At 39.1% G+C, this 22,497-nt stretch overlaps 1 protein-coding gene across 1 annotated transcript in view; it reads right to left on the bottom strand.

Moving 5' to 3' along the window:
• LOC106582848 (contactin-3) overlaps nucleotides 1–22,497 on the bottom strand; it is a 75,654-nt gene that overhangs the window by 42,431 nt on the left and 10,726 nt on the right. The window contains exons 2-3 of the mRNA XM_014166370.2: nucleotides 13,051–13,187; nucleotides 2,187–2,322 (exon numbers count right to left, since the gene is read on the bottom strand). Of these exons, the coding sequence (XP_014021845.1) occupies nucleotides 2,187–2,322; nucleotides 13,051–13,105 (191 nt within the window). The 5' untranslated portion in view covers nucleotides 13,106–13,187. The remainder of the gene's footprint in view (nucleotides 1–2,186; nucleotides 2,323–13,050; nucleotides 13,188–22,497) is intronic.

The raw sequence follows: 22,497 nt of genomic DNA, 5'->3' as shown, positions 1-22,497 counted from the left end.
GGCATTGTTTCAGTGATATGAGATGGTTACTTTGGCATGAATTGGAAAATGTGAAGCTCTTGACAAAACGCAAAAATCTTGAGATTCCAGTATAATTTCACTAGAAACTGACTGATGTTAGTTGATGCCTTCCTGTGGGAGATCAAAGCTTGTCCCTTTGCAGCTCTGAGGGACAGCTCGGGCAGCTCATTGGGGGCATTTGAGGTCCTGAGTTTTTTTGCGTTTGGGAAATGTATTGCTAAACATTTCTGTTTCACTTTTAATCATCAAGACAAAAGTCCTCTCCTTGCCGGAGGGGACACAAGTCAAGAACAGTCAGTGTCAAACATACACTCTGGTGCAACCCAAATAAAGCCACAAATGATCCCTTTACTTGCAGTGAGTCCAAGGACTAAACGATGCAGTGTCTTTAAAAGTATTCCCATAAACGTCAATCCCCTGCCATGGGAGTTTGTTTCAATAAAGTGATTCACTTCAATTCTACTCAGATCTGTGCTCTGTATTCATTTGGTTTTAATACACTTATCTTACGTAAAATGGGTGCTTGAAGTCCTACTTTTCAATTTGATCGACTTGGTTCTATCCACTTCACAACGAAAGCTTGGATTGTCTTTAATTTGTCTTGGATCGGGCTTTACAAATAACATTAATCGTGTGAAATAGCTCATTAGACACACTTAACTGGAGTGTTATTAGCCTGCATGAAAACAATCACAATATTTGGAATTGCTTAGGATGACTAATGTGTTATCCAATACATCCAATATTAATCCAGAGAAAACATATCACTGTTACTTTACTAATGTAGGAAACTTTTGCGCAGCACTTAAAAATCTAAAGAGGCTTCTACTTACAGCATTCGAGGGTTATTCCAATTTGAGGCGCAGATGACTAGACCACATTCTATCACACATAATCATAACCCACGATCTATGCTTTCCCTGTGCACTTAAGTAAAAAAAAAAGAACAATCCTAATTGTTCGGTTTGATGGTGAGAACACGTCCACTCGACTTCTTTTTCCGAGTTAGTGCAAGTTGTAATGGTTCAGCTCATCCTTGGATTGCTCAGCTTGCACAACAAGTATAATGATACCCCCTGCTGCTGCTCTAAGACCCATGTTTTCAGCACATACGCATTAGAGGAAATGTAAGCATTTAACGGAATGTCACTCACAAGGTTATTACCTCTCTCGACTGCCTGCTGTGCATTTACATGATGCTGACCAAGCTACGAAACACAATCTACCACAAAACCAACGCGGGCTGCCATTTTCAGGCAGACTTACCACCGGGGAATAACCGGGGGGGGGGGGGATATCAGAGAATCTAGAGTAGAATTAGAAACTGAAATCTCCCTACATTCCTAATGATTTCCTAAGCAGTGCAGCACATTATAAAACATTAGCTTCAATCCTAGAGCAACCTAAATCAAATCTGTAATAAAGATAACTAGACTCACATCTCTGAAGTATTTATAAGCTAATGGTTGTCTGACTTCCCATCTAAATCTGAATCATAGCTCAAAGCCTGCGTTAGTTTACGGCTTTTAGGTTTTTTGGAATGAGCATACCATATAAATCAGTTTCTCTGTCTGGTTAAATGTCTGCGTACCCCTTTCCTGCAGTAAAATGACCCAGTGTCCTCATGGGTGGAATGTTATTAATATGTCATAATTTAATAATTAATAAACATATTATTTATTTTTTACACAGAAAATCTGGTGTTTCTATGTCAAACGGTTTGTTATATTTCAGTATTCTGTAATGTATATAAAGTGTAATATTGGGATGCAAACTCAAAATGGAATACATTTCAACTCCATATCTGACATGGTACAGGTGTCTTCTTTTTTTAGGCCCATACCCCGTGAGGTGTGTACTTTTGTTTCAAAGTAGATTTGTTTAAGACTACCAAGAAACACTATATGTAACCTTGATTTAGCCAACTGCAGTAAAAGGTGAATCTTGTTTCTTGGATTTTACAGTATCTCTACTGCTACTATGGTAAGCCCAATGTTTTTCGCTCTCCACCAAATCAATACCAATCAATGCTCTTAGTATCCGGTTTGATTGCCTTGAGAGAGAGAGAGACTGAATATTTGGTTAAACATCCATGTTAAATGGTCGCTAATGGCAGTTCCACACTGAATTGTGGAATTATAGTGTAGATTGGTGGAATCCTTTACCTGTACTGTGGGGAGGGGTTCCCCTCTGCCTCACATCTAATGGTAGCTTCCTGGTCAGGGAAGTTGATGGGGAGAATGAGGTCACTGGGCTCTGTCCTCCATCTTGGCCCTTGGAACAGGACATCTTGTGCATGAGCTGGAGAACAAAAGCAACACAGGCTGTAATACCCAGGCCTTTAACAATTGACATTTGTCAATGTGTGACATTTCAGTCATCTAACAAGGAATTAACAAATTAGTCTGAACAAACAGGTAGACAGTGAAAACTTGTGAATCCTGACACGCCAGCACTCGGCAACAGAGGTGACAAAAACTGGTGACAGTTTTGATTTTTTTTAAAATCATGTCTATGATTGCAACATGGTAATACACGGTACGATTGAGACAGAGCCATTCAAATATTTGATTTGGAATAGACATAAGGAAACCATTATTTGATTAAATAGTGTGCTACTAACCCAAATAATTATAATAGCTTATCCATGAAAAACTTCAATGTTGGCCTAACTATTCAATGTTGGCACAAATCTGAGTGAGCACTGCAAAAATCATGGTGACGTTGAAACGTTAGTCACATGATTGCATCTGTGTGAATCCAGCAAATCAGGAACATTCACAGGACATTAGCTAACATATGCCTATTAAGTTCTTGTTAGGGTTTGAGCCAACATTTTCTGATCACCAAAAAAAACATTTTCCAAACATTTTGGAAATGAAAATATCATTGGAATGTTCTGCTAACATTCACAAAAAATATAGTTCACAACATCTGTAAAAACTACCACAGAACATTCTCTTAAGGTTAATGTAATAACACAATGTTCCGTTAACGTTCTGCCGCAACAAAATCTGGGAGCAATTAACCCTTTGCTATGCCCAGCCCCCCTTGGTTATTGTTGCAACCGTGGACAACATTTTTCCAGGAAGACCAATTCCCCATTCAACCATTGGCGAAATCCCCTCACAATAACCTCAAACTGTTTTTTTTCTTTTGAGACCAATGAAACTGTTTCTAATAAAAAAATGAAATTGAACACAGATCACCCTTTGCTAAATCAGGAAACTCTTGGGTATGTTGTGGTGGACTGTCATTACAATTGCTTCATGGGAACCTGGTCAAATTATGTTTGTAGTGTAGCTAGCCATTGAATGTCTCTGAATCCATTGTTAGCATGCAGTCAAAGCTATTACCACTTTTGGAACTATTGCACAAAAACCGTATCCTGATGTCGACAGCAGATGGGAGTTGTATTAATAACATTCCTAACTTAGCTAGCTGACATACTTTTTGAGAAAACAAGCTATAATAAGTGGCTAGCTAGCTAGCGTGAGCAACATTTGGTGGTCAGAGACTGCGAGATAGCTAACCAGCTGAGCTGGCAAACAATGTAACAAAAGTATAATTTCAGAATAAAAAAAACCCTCAATCAACAGGCTGTGCATCTCAGGAATCACAGTAATAATTACTCTTGGTGTATTGTTCAATTATTCAGCCATTTAAACATGTATTTTTTAAAGAAAACTCTCAGTTTTTGCCATAGCCCTCATTTGCCTTCATGCGATTTAAACATGAGCTTGTCAGAGGTGTCGGACTCGGCGACAGTTGCTATCCATTGGAGCACTGCGATTGGTTGCCCAAAATTATGGGTGGGACTTAGCAACGGGTCAATTGAAGTGGCTATGAGGAAACATTACAGGAACGTTCTGCTAATGTTGATGGATATGTTATTCAAAACACTCATAAAAACAAGCAGGGAATATTCCTGCAATGGTCTTATAAAGTTCCAGTGTGACGTTATGACATAACGATGTTCCAAAAAATATTCCCTCAACATGCTTCAGCAATTATGTCTGGATTCAATTAAATTGTTTCCGAGAAAACATTACCTGAACGTTCTTTTAATGTTCATGGAGACATCATCCAAAACATTCAAAACAACATGCAGGGAACATTTCCGCATTACTCTCATATGCACTACCGGTCAAAGGTTTTAGAACACCTATTCATTCAAGTTCTTCTTTATTTTTACTATTTTCTACATTGTAGAATAATAGTGAAGATTAAAAAAAAAATGAAATAACAGATATGGAATCATGTAGTAACCAAAAAAAGTGTTAAACAAATCAAAATATATTTTATATTTGAGATTCTTTGAAGTAGCCACCCTTTGCCTTGATGACAGCTTTGCACACTCTTAGCATTCTCTCATGAGGTAGTAACCTGGAATGCATTTCAATTGGCAGGTGTGCCTTGTTAAAAGTTCATTTGTGGAATTTCTTTCCTTCTCAATGCATTTGAGCCAATCAGTTGTGTTGTGACAAGGTAGGGGAGGTATAGATAGACCTTTTTGGAAAAATACCAAGTCCATATTATGGCAAGAACAGCTCAAATAAGCAAAGGGAAACGACAGTCCATTACTTTAAGACATGAAGGTCAGTCAATCTGGAAAAATTCAATAACTTTTTACGTTTCTTCAAGTGCAGTCGCAAAAACCATCAAGTGCTATGATGAAACTGGCTCTCATGAGGACCCCCACAGGAATGCTGCAGGGGATAAGGTCATTAGCGTTACCAGCCTCAGAAATTGCAGCCCAAAATAAGTGCTTCACATAGTTCAAGTAACAGACACATCTCAACATCAACTGTTCAGAGGAGACTGTGTGAAGCAGGCCTTCATGGTCTAATTGTTGCAAAGAAACCACTAATAAAGTACACCAATAATAAGAAGAGACTTGCTTGGGCCAAGAAACACGAGCAATGGACATTAGACTGGTGGAAATATGTATTTTGGTCTGGAGTCCAATTTGGAGATTTTTGGTTCCAACCTCCGTGTCTTTGTGAGACGCGGTGTGGGTGAACGGATGATCTCCGCATGTGTATTTCCCACCGTAAAGCATGGAGGATGAGGTGTTATGGTATGGGGGTGCTTTGCTGGTGACACTGTCTGTGATTTATTTGGAATTCAAGGCACACTAAACCAGCATGGCTACCACAGAATTCTGTAGTGATACGCCATCCCATCTGGTTTGGGCTTAGTGGGTCTATCATTTGTTTTTCAACAGGACAATGACCTAATATGCCAAGAAGTAGACTGATGGAGTGCTGCATCATATGACCTGGCCTCCACAATCCCCTGACCTCAACCAAATTGAGATGGTTTACGATGAGTCGGACCGCAGCGTGAAGGAAAATCAGCCAACAAGTGCTTAGCATATGTGGGAACTCCTTCAAGACTGTTGGAAAAGCATTCCAGGTGAAGCTGGTTGAGAGAATGCCTTGAGTGTGCAAAGCTGTCATCAAGGCAAAGGGGGGCTATTTGAAGAATCTCAAATATAAAATATATTTTGATTTGTTTAACAGTTATTTGGTTACTACATGATTCCATATGTGTTGTTTCATAGTTTTGATGTCTTCACTATTATTCTACAATGTAGAAAATAGTACAAATAAATAGAATTCAGCTAATGTTGATATCAATGCACTAATACCTACACTACATTACCAACGTATGTGAACACCTGCTCGTCGAACATCTTATTCCAAAATCATGGGCATGAGTTGGTCCCCCCTTTGCGGCTATAACAGCCTCCACTCTTCTGGAAAGGCTTTCCACTAAATTTTGGAACATTGCTGCGGTGACATGCTTCCATTCAGCCACAAGAGAATTAATGGTGTCGGGCGCTGATGCTGAGCGATTTGGCTTGGCTCTTCCAATTCATCCCAAATGTGTTCAACGGGGTTGAGGTCAGGGCTCTGTGCAGGCCAGTCAAGTTCTTCCCCAACAATCTCAACAAACCATTTCTGTATGGACCTCGCTTTGTCCACGGGGGCATTGTCATGCTGAAACAGGAAAGAGCCTTCCCCAAACTGTTGCCACAAAGTTGGAAGCACAGAATCATCTAGAATGTCATTACTGTAGCGTTAAGATTTCCCTTCACTGAAACTAAGGGGCCTAGCACGAACCATGCAAAACAGCCCCAGACCATTATTCCTCCTCCACCAAACTTTACAGTGGCACTATGCATTCGAGCAGGTAGCGTTCCCCTGGCATCCGCCAAACCCAAATTTGTCAGGTGGACTGCCAGATGGTGAAGCGTGTTTCATCACTCCAGAGAACGCTTTTCCAACTTTGGCGAGCTTTACACCCCTCCAGCCGACGCTTGGCATTGCGCATGGTGATCTTAAGCTTTTGTGCGGCTACTAGGCCATGGAAACCCATTTCATGAAGCTCCCGACAAACAGTTATTGTGCTGACGCTGCTTCCAGAGGGAGTTTGGAACTCGGTAGTGAGTGTTGCAACTGACAGATGATTTTTACGCGCTACAGCACTCGGCGGGCCTGTTCTGTGAGCTTGTGTGGTCTACCACTTCGCGGCTGAGCCGTTGTTGCTCCTAGATGTTTCAACTTCATAATAACAGCACTTACAGTTGACCGTGGAAGCTCTAGCAGGGCAGAAATTTCATGAACTGACTTGTTGGAAAGGTAGTAAGTATCCTATGATGGTGCCACGTTGAAAGTGACTGAGCTCTTCAGTAAGGCCATTCTACTGCCAATGTTTGTCTTTGGAGATTGCATGGCTGTGTGCTCGATTATATGCACCTGTCAGAAACAGGTGTGGCTGGGAAAGCTAAAGGCACTAATTTGAAGGGGTGTTCACATACTTTTGTATATATAGTGTACAGCAACAAACAACAAACATTTCTGTGAGACACTTATAAAGTTATATTGTAATGTTACGACATGATGTTCCAATAATATTCTAAAAACATACTTTAACAATAATGGAAGTAGTTCTTAAAACACTGCTGCAACGTTCCGCTAATATTAATGTATAGTATTATACAAAGTTGCCAAACTATGAAACAAATTTCAATCCTCTTAAATCATGATATTTTATTAGGGTATTGTTCAAACATGGTTTTAGATTTTTTTAATAAAGAAAGGTCATCAAGTAAATGTTAACCTGCGATCTGCCATCTTCCAGCCTTGTAGGCTGTGGATTCCACAAACTATGATTCAAAGTCCTTAAACTTAGATTCAAACTATGGCTTTATGTCTTTGTACATACTGTATGCACATCAATGTACATACATCTCACCACAATCAGTCAGGCAATAATTTGACATGATTTCTGAAATCAAGTTCGTAGTGAAAATAAAAGGTAAAAACATTCCAACTTTACAGTATATGTCAGAAATAGAGGAAACAAATTCCTCAACAGTAAGATAGCACTAACACATAAAATAAACCTCCATGGACTGTTCAAAACTGTTTTGAATACTTGTTGAGCCCCTTAAAGCATACACCTATTGTATACTGTATTATATGTAAATTCAAAGTCTGCTTTGCTGTGGTTGTCTTACAGTGGAGGGAGAGAGAGAGAGAGAGAGAGAGAGAGAGAGAGAGAATAGAAAGGGGGGAGAGAGAGAGAGAATAGAAAGGGGGGAGAGAGAGAGAGAGAATAGAAAGGGGGGAGAGAGAGAGAGAATAGAAATGGGGAGAGAGAGAGAATAGAAAGGGGGAGAGAGAGAGAGAATAGAAAGGGGGAGAGAGAGAGAGAATAGAAAGGGGAGAGAGAGAGAGAGAGATAATAGAAAGGGGGAGAGAGAGAGAGAATAGAAACGGGGAGAGAGAGAGATAATAGAAAGGGGAGAGAGAGAGAAAATAGAAAGAGAGAGAGAGAAAATAGAAAGAGAGAGAGAAGAGGGAGAAAGAGAGAAAATAGAAAGGGGAGAGAGAGAGAGAGAGAGAGAGAGAGGGGATAGAGAGAGAGAGAGAGAGAGAGAGAGAGAGAAAATAGAAAGGGGGAGAGAGAGAGAGAGAGAGAGAGGGGGGATAGAGAGAGAGAGAGAGAGAGAGAGAGAAAATAGAAAGAGAGAGAAAGAGAAAAAATAGAAAGAGAGAGAGAGAAAATAGAAAGAGAGAGAGAGAAAATAGAAAGAGAGAGAGAGAGAAAAAATAGAAAGGGGGAGAGAGAGAGAGAGAGAGAGAGAGAGAGGGGGATAGAGAGAGAGAGAGAGAGAGAGAGAGAGAGAGAGAGAGAGAGAGAGAGAGAGAGAGGATTTCTGTCCCAATCCCAGGTGACCACAAGGGCATAACGAGCCAGTGTAGCAAGAGGTTTGTTCTAAAATGCAGGCGCAGTTCCATCCCAAGGATCCTGATAATGATCTCTGACATGTCATACACAGGAATAGGAATGGAATCGCAGATGTCCCTGGAGGTGCAAATGCAGTAGGCTGCTCAAGGGATGGCTGAAGGGCAACAGTAGCCTACCGTATATGAAAAACTGCATTTTAATCAATTTAACCTTGTCACTATGAAATATAATATGGTTGCTTGCAAATACTGTGTGAGTGTCTCTATCAGTTTCTTATCAACAGCAAAAGAGAAGATTAGATCTAGGCTAATGCAATGTAATACAATACAGATTCTGTAGAATTGTGTAGTCAGTGCACAGTATGGTTCATTTCAGTTCATAACGTCAAGCAGAATCTAGAGAATATCCAAAGCACTTCAAAATGATGTAGGGAACACTGTGAGCATTAGATTTCCTACATTTCCATATGAGACAAAAGAGACAACATAGCGCACACACATCAGTGTAATACTGTCGACTTCAAACTAGCGCTCTATTGAGAGGTATTGCAGTACTGTTGCCTAAAAGGTATACCACCCAGCAAACTGGGAACATTTCCAGATTCTCATTAAGTTATAGTTAGGGTTGTATCTAACACTAGGATGACAACATCCCAAAAACATTCAAAGAATGTTTTTCATGACCAAATATTTGAATTAATATATATATATTTTTATGAAATATCCTTGGAATGTTCTCCTAACATTCATTAAACTGTTGTGCAGAACATCTGTAACAACAACCACAGAACATTACCCCAAAGTTCTCATTAGGTTTCCAGGTAATGTAAACATAACACAATGTACCAGTAATGTTTTCCCAGCAAACCAAAAATGGTTCTGTGAAAGTTCCTGGAACATTTGTTAGGTCACAGCAAATGTTCTCATAACATATATAAAACATTTGTCTGATGTTGCAAGAACGTTCCTAAAACACATTTAATCTGTTCTTTAAAGATTCCCAGAATGCTTGATTAGTTTGTGGGAGCAGTTTGGTGAGATCATTGTGGGGAAATCACAAAAGATATGCTCCCATAAAACAAAACACTGTCCATGATTCCACAATGTTTCTTTTAGGGTGCAAAAAATATTCACCTGATGTTAAATAAAAGGTAAAAATATATATATGTTACAAAAACATTTTAATAACTCAAATTGTGTTCTGTGTCCTGATTGACCATATTTGACCGAAAAAAAAACAAGGCTACAGTTATCACCTGGTGGTGCAGTGGGTTAATGATTTGGCTGCAGATCTGAAGATTGCAGGTTCAATCCCAAATATTCCTTAACCATGTTTATTTTAAAAGACAATGTGAAATTAAGGCTCAGGTATACTCTACTAAAAGAGAGGATGTCTTTATTTCATCCAGATTTATAAATCTAGAAAGACATGCAGAATTTAGACTAATTGTAAAAAACAAAACATTGTATAAAAATGGACTGTTCAACTTTAAAAAAACGCACCCGATATAATTCCTATTATAAAGTTCTTGATATGGTCCTCCTGTCTTATTTTTCATGATCTGAAAAGCAAAAGTGATCCTGGATCAGTACTCATAGTCTATATATGGGCCTAGGGGTACGCAGCATATAAAGAGTATGATGGTTAATAACCCAGTTACCAGTATTCCCCTGGGTTAGTTATGTCTAAGGACGCTGAAAAGGAAGCATGGAACTCCTGTGTGACCATACTGCCATGGCTATATATTGTCAACATGTGAAGTTTAAAAAATATGGTTGTGTTTAGATGATTAAATGCTGTTCAAATGTCCTATGAATGAAATTAAAATGCCATGTGTCTCTACAATATAGTCTTCAAATGCAAATTACCATTAAATCTGTAGAGAAACATAATGGGGATGTATTCCAATCTGCTTTCTTATGCTTTAATTTGCATACTGAGAATGTTGTGGTAATATTAGGTCAAACTTAAACATAACATTTTCTAAGTGTTCTTGTAATATTCTGTGTATATTGTGTGAATATCAATGGAATATTGCGTCCCCTCCCCAATTTCGTGATATCCAATTGGTAGTTACAGTCTCGTCCTATAGCTGCATCTCCCGTACGGACTCGGAAGAGGTGAAGGTCGAAAGCCATGCGTCCTCTGAAACACGACCCCGCCAAGCCACAGTGCTTCTGACACAATGCTCGCTTAACCCGGAAGCCAGCCGCACCAATGTGCAGGAGGAAACAACGTACACCTGGCGACCGTGTCAGCATACATTGCGCACGGCCTGCCACAGGAGACGCTAGAGCACGAAGGGACATGGACAACCCGGCTGGCCAAACCCTCCCTTAACCCGGAAGACGCTGGGCCAATTGTGCGTAGCCTCAAGGGTCTCCCAGTCGTAGCTGGCTGCGACACAGCCTGGGATCAAACCAGGATCTGGAGTGACGTAGCTAGCACTGCGTAGCAGTGCCTTAGACCACTGTGCCACTCGGGAGGCCCCGGAATATTAAGTTAAACCTAAAACAAACATGTTATGAACATCATAAGAACGGTCTTATTGAATTCTTACAAAATTGTCCTGTACAACCTAACTTAAACATTGTATGAGTGTCATCACAACTGAGCATATTTTGTGTTTTGGAAACCTCTCTCTTGTAATGTACCCACACTTTCCCCACAACCTAATTACATGTTCTGGGAACCGTTAAAGAACTCAGGAAGGCTGTTCTTTCAACATTCTTGCAACATCAAAGGAATGTTTTCTGCACCCTGATACAAACATTACCTGAATGTCAGCACAACCGGACAGTTTTTGTGTTTTGGGAACAAATCTGTTGTTATCTCCCCACAATGTTACCACAACCTAAAGAAACATTCTGGGAGAAGTTAAAGAACATACGAAATGTGTTCTGGGAATGTTTTTGTAATATCAGGTGAATGTTTTGCACCCTAAAATATTATCACTTTTACACAATGGGTTACTAACATATTTATTCATACTATTTCATCCTTCCACAAGATATAGTCCCGACACAAATCTAGGGTTGCAACCCAAGCTGGCTGGTCATTTGTTCTTCCGGTTCGGTTGCCAGAGAAGTGACCTAGTCGTTCTGTCTTTTTGTTCTACATCTATGGACGCTACCCAGTCGTTGGTTCTAAGTGTTCCACTGCAATACTAGCTGGCAACGTTCTTATCCCTCGTTTGCTAGCTAGCCAACTACAGCTAACCTACATTCACGTCAAACAGTGCAGCCAGAATAACAAAAGCAGCATTTGCTTAAGCTTTTATTCTAGTGACATTTATATGGACACATCCATAACAATGAGCTAACGAGGCACGATTTCACCTGATTTGTATAATCACCTGTCTGTGTTATTTTTTAACCTTTATTTAACTAGGCATGTCAGTTAAGAACAAATTCTTATTTTCAATGACAGTCTAGGAACAGTGGGTTAACTGCCTTGTTCAGGGGCAGAACAACAGATTTTTACATTGTCAGCTCGGGGAATTGATCTTACAACCTTTTGGTTGCTAGTCCAACGGTCTAACCACTAGGCTAGGCTGCCACAGATATTTTGTGATGTCCCCACAATGTTCCCAACAGACTGTTCCCACAACCTATTGAAACATTCTGGGAACCTTTAAAGAACAAACTAAATGTGTTCTGGGAACTTTCTTGTAGTAATATAAGGTAAAAAAATGTTGCACCCTAAAAGAAACATTGTATAATCATCCATGCAACTGGACAGTTATTGTGTTTTGGGAACATATATTATGTGATGTTCTCACAATTTTTCCACCAGACTGTTACCACAACCTAATTAAACATTCTGGGAACCTTTGAAAGAACAGATAATCCGTGTTCTGGGAACATTCTTGTAACATCAGTTGAATGTTAATGTACACAAAAAAAAAAACATTGTACAATCATCCACGCAACTGGACAGTTTGTGTGTTTTGGTAACATCTTTTGTGATGTCCCTACATTGTTCTCACCAGACTTTACCCACAACCTAATGAAACATTCTGGGAAACTTTAAAGAACAGATTAAATGCGTTTTAGTAATGTTCTTGCAACATCAGGCAAATGTTTTATAGGTCCAAAAGGCTCCTTAACAGCTTCTACCCCCAAGCCTAAGACTGCTGAACAATTAATCAAATGGACACCTGGACAATTTACATTGACCCCTGCTGCTACTCACTGTTTATTATCTATGCATAGTCACTTTACCCCTACGTACATGTACAAATTACCTCGACTAACCTGTACCCCTGCACATTGATTGACTCAGTACCGGTACCCCCTGTATATAGCCTTGTTCTTGTTATTTTATTGTGTTACTATTTTTTACTTTAGTTTATTTAGCAAATACTTTCTTAACTCTATTTCTTGAACTGCATTGTTGGTTAAGGGCTTGTGAGCAAGCATTTCACGGTAAGTTCTACACCTGTTGTATTCGGCGTGTGAAAAATGCAATTTGATTAGATTTTTATACAAACATTCTACAATCATCATCACAACTGGACAGTTTTTGTGTTATGAGAACTTTTGCCGCGACCTAACAAATGTTCTGGGAAATTTCACAGAACTAATTTTGGTTTGCTGAGCAGTTTCTCATTTGTAACAAAGAGAGCAATTAGGCCTACTTACATTGTGCAAGTAACAATGTTAATGTAAACATAAATCATCCTTTGAATGAAAAATCATATTGGAGCTTGTAGAATTATAATAGTAAATACCTCTTCTGAATAAAATGTGTAGTAAAACATCTTACCTGCAAGGCAACCAATGATTGATAGCAGCACAAGTTGTTTCCATAGTAACATCATCTTCCGTTGCCAAGGGCAAATAAGACTCTCATCCAATTGCTTGTGAATGGAATGTTCTCCCCTGAGTATGAGAATCTTTGATCTGAGGGGAAAGTAATTAAACAAATAAGTAAAATAAGACATTTTGAGCCAAATATTACAAGCATTCAACATCAATACATGATTACAGTATTACAAAAGTTGCACTATTCATGTTCTTTCACAGTTTTTAGGAGCCTTGAAGTAAAAATAAGAAAATAAACTGTGAAAGCAATGTAAATTAAATCCACTCACCAGACAACACATGCATATGATTTCAGCCATTAGGCAACGGTTGATTATTATTTTATTAATTATACTGTATGCCTTTTGATGACTGCATGATGCCTAAAGGTAATGGAAAATACAGCTGTTGACACATTGGGGGTAAGTAAGGACATATAGAGTGCATATAAAAAAATACACTAACTGTTTAAAAGTTTGGGGTCACTTAGAAATGTCCTTGTTTTTGAAAGAAAATCACATTTTTGGTCCATTAAAATAACATCAAGTTGATCAGAAATACAGTGTAGACATTGTTAATATTGTAAATGACTATTGTAGCTGGAACTGGCTGATTTTTAATGGAATATCTACATAGATGTACAGAGGCCCATTAACAGCAACCATCACTCCTGTGTTCCAATGGCACGTTAAATTAGCTAATCCAAGTTGATCATTTTAAAAGGCTAATTGATCATTAGAAAACCCTTTTGCAAATTATGTTAGCACAGCTGAAAACTGTTGTTCTGATTAAAGAAGCAATAAAACTGGCCTTCTTTAGATTAATTGAGTATCTGGAGCATCAGCATTTGTGGGTTCGATTACAGGCTCAAAATGGCCAGAAACAAAGAACTTTATTCTGAAACTCGTCAGTCTATTCTTGTTCTGAGAAATGAAGGCTATTCCATGAGAGAAATTGCTAAGAAACTGAAGATCTCGTACAACGCTGTGTACTACTCTCAGGACAGAACAGCTCAAACTGGCTCTAACCAGAATAAAAAGAGGAGTGGGAGGCCCCGGTGCACAGCTGAGCAAGAGGACAAGTACATTAGAGTGTCTAGTTTGAGAAACAGGCGCCTCACAAGTCCTCAACTGGCAGCTTCATTAAATAGTACCCGCAAAACACCAGTCTCAACGTCAACAGTGAAGAGGCGACTCCGGGATGCTGGCCTTCTAAGCAGAGTTCTCTGTCCAGTGTCTGTGTTCTTTTGCGCATCTTAATCTTTTCTTTTTTATTGGCCAGTCTGAGATATGGCTTTTTCTTTGCAACTCTGCCTAGAAGGCCAGCATCCCGGAGTAGCCTCATCACTGTTGACGTTGAGACTGGTGTTTTGCGGGTACTATTTAATGAACCTGCCAGTTGAGGACTTGTGAGGCGTCTGTTTCTCAAACTAGACACTCTAATGTACTCAGTTGTACACATTTCAATACCAGGTATAGATGGAAAGCCAGTGATCACTATTCCATCATCTGTAACAATGTCAAATGTTCACCATAAAACCTGGTCCAGACAAACTCTTAGGAAGATACTACATATCAAACATGGAAGAAGTTTGAATATGATTCAGCTGCAATGAATCACAGGTCCCCAACAGTACTTATTCTATGGAACTACATCTTGGACAATGTTATGGAATAGTGACACAAAGAATTGCTAAGTGAGCTTGTTTTTTCATTACCAAACCATCATAGTGCATTTCCTGTCAACCTGAGCAACAAGCACATATCTGCTACATCGGAGGAAAGAGGGGGTTGGAAATAATTGACCTCAAAAGCTACTTTCCTCAGCCTATTAATAGGAACTGGCAGACAACCTAAATACATTTAGCAGTATACTAATATATAGCCTACTGTGCAGCACAGCGCCCATACAATGAGAAAAGCTTACAATGCCTTCAGAAAGTATTCATACCCCTTGACTTATTGCACATTTTGTTGTGTTACAGCCTGAATTCAAAATTGATTCAATGGGTTCTCACCCACACAATATCCCATAATGACAAAGTGAAAACATTATTTTAGAAATGTTTGCAAATGTATTGAAAATGAAATACAGAAATATATATTCACACCCCTGAGTTAATACTTTGTAGAAGCACCTTTGGAAGTGATTACAGCTGTGAGTCTTTCTGGGTACGTCTCTAAGAGCTTTCCACACCTGGATGGTGCAATATTTGCCCATTATTCTTTTCAAAATCCTTCAAGCTCTGTCAAATTGGTTGTTGATCATTGCTAAACAACCATTTTCAGGTCTTGCTGTAGATTTTCATGTAGATTGAAGTCAAAATTGTAAATCGACCACTCAGGAACATTCACTGTCTTCTTGGTAAGCAACTCCAGTGTAGATTTGGCCTTGTGTTTTAGGTTGTCCTGCTGAAAGGTGGATTTGTCTACCAGCGTCAGGTGGAAAGCAGACGGAACCAGGTTTTTCTCTAGGATTTTGCCTGTACATAGCTCCATTCTGTTTATTTTTTTATCCTGAAAAACTCCCCAGTCCTTAACGATTACAAGCATACCCATAACATGATGCAGCCACCACTATCCTTGAAAATATGGAGGGTGAACCTCAGAAATGTGTTGTATTGGATTTGTCCCAAACATAACACTTGTATTCAGGACAAAAAGTTAATTGCTTTACCAATTCTTTTGCAGTATTACTTCAGTGCCTTGTTGCAAACAGGATGCATGATTTGGAGAATGTATATTCTGTACAGGCTTCCTTCCTTTCCCTCTGCAATTAGGTTAGTATTGCGGAGTAACTCCAATGTTTTTGATCCATCCTCAGGTTTCTCCAATCAAAGACATTAAGCTCTAACCTTTTTAAAGTCACCATTGGCCTCATGGTGAACTCAATGAGCGGTTTCCTTCATCCCCGGCAACTGAGTTAGGAAGGACGCCTGTATCATTGTAATGACTTGGTGTATTGAAACACCATCCAAAGTGTAATTAATAACTTCACCATGCTCAAAGGGATATTCAATGTCTGTTTAAAAAAAAAATGTATTGTACCAATAGCTGCCATTTTTTGTGAGGCATTGGAAAACTTCCCTGGTCTTTGTGCTTGAATCTGTGTTTGAGATTCCTGCCTCGACTAAGGGACATTACAGATTGTATTTGTGGGGTACAGATAGCGCTGGGTGACATGGACCAAATATCATATCACTGTATTTTTATTTTAAATGGACGCTGTGATAGTATATTACGGTATTTTATGTTTTTCAATAATACAAGTAATACATTTGCTTCATGAGTAGTGTGTGACCCTAGGGTGGCAACACATACATTCAATGGGTCTTTCTCCATTCTGATTGTTTTATACCATTAAATACAAATTTAACAAAATATTATAATATGTATTTTCATCAATTTCTGCACTCATTCAAGATCATGTCCACACTGCCACGTAGGGCTACATGACATGGGCAAACAATTTAGGCCTTATTTTTATCAAATGTTGCAATTCTGATTTGACTTGCGATTTAGAGCAAAACACTTGGCTGAACTGTTGGAATCATGCAAATATAATGATAATTCTAATTATTCAGTTAGAATATCATAGTGGGCACTTTGAATACAGTGTTGTTTGACATGACAAAGAATGCAAATGCCAGGGAGGAGTTATTGTGACAGGGTAAGAACCAAAGTGTTTATAAGTGATTCTGAGGTCCCATGTGGCTCAGTTGGTAGAGCATGGTGTTTGCAACACCAGGGTTGTGGGTTTGTTTCCCATGGGGGACCAGTATGGAGAAAAAATGTATGAAATGTATGCATTCACTACTGTAAGATGCTCTGGATAAAAGTGTCTGGTAAATGTAGGTGACTCTATAATCTTTGGCTACACTGAATGTTTTCTCTTAGCTACATGTAGCTAACACAGTTTTATTTATCTGTTATTTTACCAGGTAAGTTGACTGAGAACACATTCTCATTTACAGCAACAACCTGGGGAATAGTTTCAGGGGAGAGGACGGGGGAGCCAATTGGAAGTTGGGGATGATTAGGTGGCCATGATATGATGGCCAGATATAGAATTTATCCAGGACACCGGGGTTAACACCCCTACTCTTTATTATTTTTAAAATGTATTTTTCATTTTTATTGAATATCCGAAACACACAATAAACTTGCAGTGAAGCCGCTCAGCAACTACACCACACTAGTCATCCAACAGACTCCCATTCAGAGCGACACACAGAAGCATCCCGGGTTAATGCCCTGCTCAAGGGCACATTGACAGATCTCCCACCAGACCAAAAACGTGAATCTGAACCCTCCAAGATCCCCCCACAGTTCCCCAATAGCTGTCCCTCAACCATCCAAGACCCCTCCAACAGTCCCCCCAAGAAGAAAAAAAATACAATTAATTCCATTCCCCACCCCCAAGAACCCCCAATGCACCAACAACCAAGAAATTTAACTAAAGAGAAAAAATAAAAAGACAAACGAAAAACAGCAAACAACGCAAAAAACCCCAACAAAAACAACAAAAACACAAAGGACATCAAGGACAAGTAAAATCATAACAGCAATGCCAACTGTATATGTTTGAGTGCATGTTTGGCACTATTCCATGTGTGTTTCCGTGTATGCATGTATTTGAATGAGAGTGTGTGTATATATGCATGTGTACAAACACCTGCACGACATCAGCCTCAGGCAAACCGGCATTAGCTTTAAAAACACTGCTCCTCAAAGTCATTCAAATGTACTTTTTACTGTTTCATTTTTACTTTATTTTTTACTTCTATCTTTGACCATCATTCTATCTCCCGCACAGCAACTCCACTCCCACTTGTCTTCAATTCCACATCCCAACCCTCAGCTTCCCTCAGCCCATCCCACCTATCTCTGCTGGCCACCCTCTTCAGATTTTTATGCAACATATATCTTTCAACTATGCTGTGATGTTAACGTACAATTTCAATCTATCTAATTGAATAGATTGAAAGAGTTGATTGCGAGTTGAAGATAAATACTTTTACTAAGAGTATTAGTAATTGACTGACCCGGTCTCTCCAGATCTCCTAACAGTACTATTTCTAGGTTCAATTTTAGATCAAAGCTATGCATGTTTAGCCATTCTTGAACCTGAGACCAGAAAACAGGCTACCTGAGGGCAATACCAAAATAAATGGTCTATTGATTCTGTACCCTGACAACAAAATCTGCAGAGCTTCGATGATTTTATGCCCCACATTTTCAACATTTTGTTGGTGGCAAGAATTCTAAATTCAATTTGTTTTTGTTGAAATGTACGAAGTCTTGAATCTTGCGTTGTTTTATATACAGCATCAACTCATACAACCTCATACCATGGAATCGGTACATCAAAAATCTCTTCCCAACTATTTTGCGATCTGTATGGCACAGTTGTCAACATCTTTGTTCTCAAATTAAACTGGAATACTTTTCTATTTATGCTACCTTTATTCCTCAGCCAGTTTTGATCCTTTATATTGGGCAGACAGACCAGTTCCCTACCTCCTCCCGCTGCCACCACCTGCCTCCTCCATTTTTGGGGTAATGCTGTAATCAATTGGTGGTACTCTTGGATTGAGCAGACCTTCCCGTACAATTCTGATAACTCCATGAAGGACATAACTCTACCATTCCAATTTACAATATAATTTAAGAACAAAATACCCTTTTCAAACATATTTACCATAAATAAAGGTATTTTATCAACCAGCACATTTGAGTTCATCCATAATATTTGTTCTATCTTTTCAGGGGGATGAATTTCAAATTGGAGCCAGCTCTGCAATGCTTGTTTGAAAATGAAAGATACTTTGAATAAAGTATCATTCTCAATTAATAAAAAATGAAACATGGCAATCTTCACAAAGGCAAAAAGGCAATTTTTAAACAATGGATGAGATTTTCTTAGTAATCTACTTGAGAACCTTTTAGGGTTCAAGTAAAACTTTTGAATGAGTGAAGCTATTAGAGAGAGGTTTAGTGCTTTTATATTTAATAATCTCAACCCACCCAAGTCATATTCATTATATGAACTCAGCAAAAAAAAACGTCCTCTCACTGTCAACTGCGTTTATTTTCATCAAACTTAACATGTGTAAATATTTGTATGAACATAACAAGATTCAACAACTGAGATATAAACTGAACAAGTTCCACAGACATGTGACTAACAGAAATGGAATAAGGTGTCCCTGAACAACGGGGGGTCAAAATCAAAAGTAACAGTCAGTATCTGGTGTGGCCACCAGCTGCATTAAGTACTGCAGAGCATCTCCTCCTCATGAACTGCACCATTGCCAGTTCTTGCTGTGAGATGTTACCCCACTCTTCCACCAAGGCACCTGCAAGTTCCCGGAGATTTCTGGGGGGAATGGCCCTAGCCCTCACCCTCCGATCCAACAGGTCCCAGACGTGCTCCATGCGATTGAGATCTGGGCTCTTCGCTGGCCATGGCAGAACACTGACATTCCTGTATTGCAGGAAATCACGCACAGAACGAGCAGTATGGCTGGATGAGCATGCAGGAAGGGTACCACATGAGGGAGGAGGATGTCTTCCCTGTAACGCACAGCATTGAGATTGCCTGCAATGACATTAAGCTCTGTCGGATGATGCTGTGACACACCACCCCAGACCATGACGGACCCTCCACCTCCAAATGAATCCCGCTTCAGAGTACAGGCCTCTGCGTAATGCTCATTCCTTCGACGATAAACGCAAATCTGACCATCACTCCTGGTGACACAAAACCGCAACTCGTCAGTGAAGATCACTTTTTGCCAGTCCTGTCTGGTCCAGCGATGGTGGGTTTGTACCCATAGGCGACGTCTGGTGAGGACCTGCCTTACAACAGGCCTACAAGCCCTCAGTCCAGCCTCTCTCAGCCTATTGTGGACAGTCTGAGCACTGATGGAGGGATTGTGCGTTCCTGGTGTAACTCGGGCAGTTGTTGTTGCCATCCTGTACCTGTCCCGCAGATGTGATGTTCGGATGTGCGATCCTGTGCAGGTGTTGTTACACGTGGTCTGCCACTGTGAGGACGATCAGCTGTCCGTCCTGTCTCCCTGTAGCGCTGTCTTAGGCTTCTCACAGTACGGACATTGCAATTTATTGCCCTGGCCACATCTGCAGTCCTCATGCCTCCTTGCAGCATGCCTAAGGCACGTTCACACAGATGAGCAGGGACCCTGGGCATCTTCATTTGGGTGTTTTTCAGTGTCAGTAGAAGTTTTCATAACTGTGACCTTAATTGCCTAACATCTGTAAGCTGTTAATGTCTTATTGACCGTTCCACAAGTGCATGTTCATTAATTGTTTATGATTCATTGAACAAGCATGAGAAACAGTGTTTAAACTCTTTACAATGAAGATCTGTGAAGTTATTTGGATTTTTTACGAATTATCTTTGAAAGACAGGGTCCTGAAAAAAGGACGTTTCTTTTTTTGCTGAGTTTAGATAGGCACGCTTTATTTTGTTTGGTTTAGCATCCCAGATAAAGCAAAATATGTTTAGCTCATATGATTTGTATAACGAATCATCAGAAGTAGGCAGCGCCATAAATAAGTGAGTAAACGGAGATAAATATACAGTTATTTACCTCTCCATGGTTGTAGGATCTTTTTTTACAAGTTTTCTATTGAAATTGATTGTGGAGAGCTTATTTATATATTTTGTGATATGAATACCAAGTATGTCTACTTCACCATCAGCCCATTTTATAGGTAAACTGCAGGGTAATGTAAAAGTTGTATTTTTTAAAGATCCAATATGTAATATTGTACACTTATCATAATTATGTTTAGTCCAGAAAGTACAGAAACGTTATCAAGATCTTCAATGAGACATTGCAGGGATCTAGCTTGCGGACTTAATATAAAACTTGAGTCAACGGCATACAATGACACCTTTGTTTTTAAGACTTGGATTTCTAATCCTCTAATGTTGTTATTGGATCTGATTTTAATAGCTTGCATTTCAATGGCCATAACGAATAGATATGGTGACAGCAGACACCCTTGTTTAACTCCTCTTGACAATTGAAAACTTTCTGAGAAGTAGCCGTTATTTACTATTTTACACCTGGGGTTGCTATACATTATTTTATAAATAAAATCCAGTCTTACTTAATCAAATGCCTTTTCAAAATCTGCTATAAATACCAGGCCTGGCTTCTTAGATGTTTCATGATGTTCTATTATTTCTAATAGTTGTCGTATATTATCTCTAATGAATCATCCATGTAAAAAACCTGTCTGATCAGGATGAACAATACCTGTTAAAACCCTTGAAAATTCTGAGTGCTACGCATTTCGCTAGTATTTTTGCATCACAACACTGAAGTGTAAGGGGCCTCCAGTTTTTTAGATAGACTGGATCTTTATATTTGCCATCTGGGTCTTGTTTTAATAATAGAGAAATCAGACCTTCCTTCTGAGTACCCGACAGACTACCATTTCAATAGGAGCAGTTAAAACAATCTAACAATGGAGCTTTTAGTATATCAAAAAAGGCTTGATATACCTCTACCGGTGTGCCATCAAGTCCTGGGGTTTTTCCAGACTGAAAGAATTTAATAGCCTCAAAGTTCTTCCTCTGTAATTTGGCCTTCGCACTGATCTTTCTGTACTTTTGTTAATTTTCCATTTTTCCATTTGTAAATAATTCCTTACCGTAACCTTCATTCAGTGGGAGAGGATGAGACGTAAAAGAGAACATCTGCCAAAAATATTTAGCTTCCTATTTTAAAATATAATTCAGAGAATCATAGATGACTCTGTTTTCAATAACGAGTTTCTGCAAATTATTTTTGTTACTGTTCCTGTATTGGAGATTCAGGAAGAATTTTGTGAATTTTTCTCCATATTCCATCCAGTTTGCTTTATGTTTGCAATAGATTACATTAGATCGTTCTTGAATAAGTTCCTGAAGTTCTTTTTCCTCTAACTTATTTTTTTATCTCTGTAGTATCGTTTTTATTGCTATCTACTTGTACTATTAGTTCATGTATTTTCCTTGTTAGTCTAGTCTCTTTAGCCAGAAACTGCTTTTTTACTATTGATGAATATTGAATGACCTCTGAAGGTACATTTAAAGGTATCCCAAATAATAAGAGGATTTGCTGAACCTATTTTATACTGGAATAATGCAGGTATAAATGATTTTGTCTTAGTTAAAAATAAGTTGTCCTCCAGTAAACTTTGATTACATTTCCAATATCCCCCACAATGTGGAAATTCTATAAGAGTTATATGAAGGCCAATTAGATGATGATCCGATCGCATTCTGTCTCCAATTAAAACTTTTTGAACCTTTGATGCAAGAGAGAGAAAGAGACGAGAAAGTAGTCAAGATGACTAGCTTGATTAAGTTTCCTCCATGTATATCTCGTTAG

This window comes from Salmo salar, chromosome ssa22 (assembly GCF_905237065.1).
Source record: "Salmo salar chromosome ssa22, Ssal_v3.1, whole genome shotgun sequence".
NCBI classification, from domain to species: Eukaryota; Metazoa; Chordata; class Actinopteri; order Salmoniformes; family Salmonidae; genus Salmo; species Salmo salar.
The sequence above is the reverse complement of the archived record's forward strand: the minus strand, read 5'-3'. Positions and strand labels throughout refer to the sequence as shown.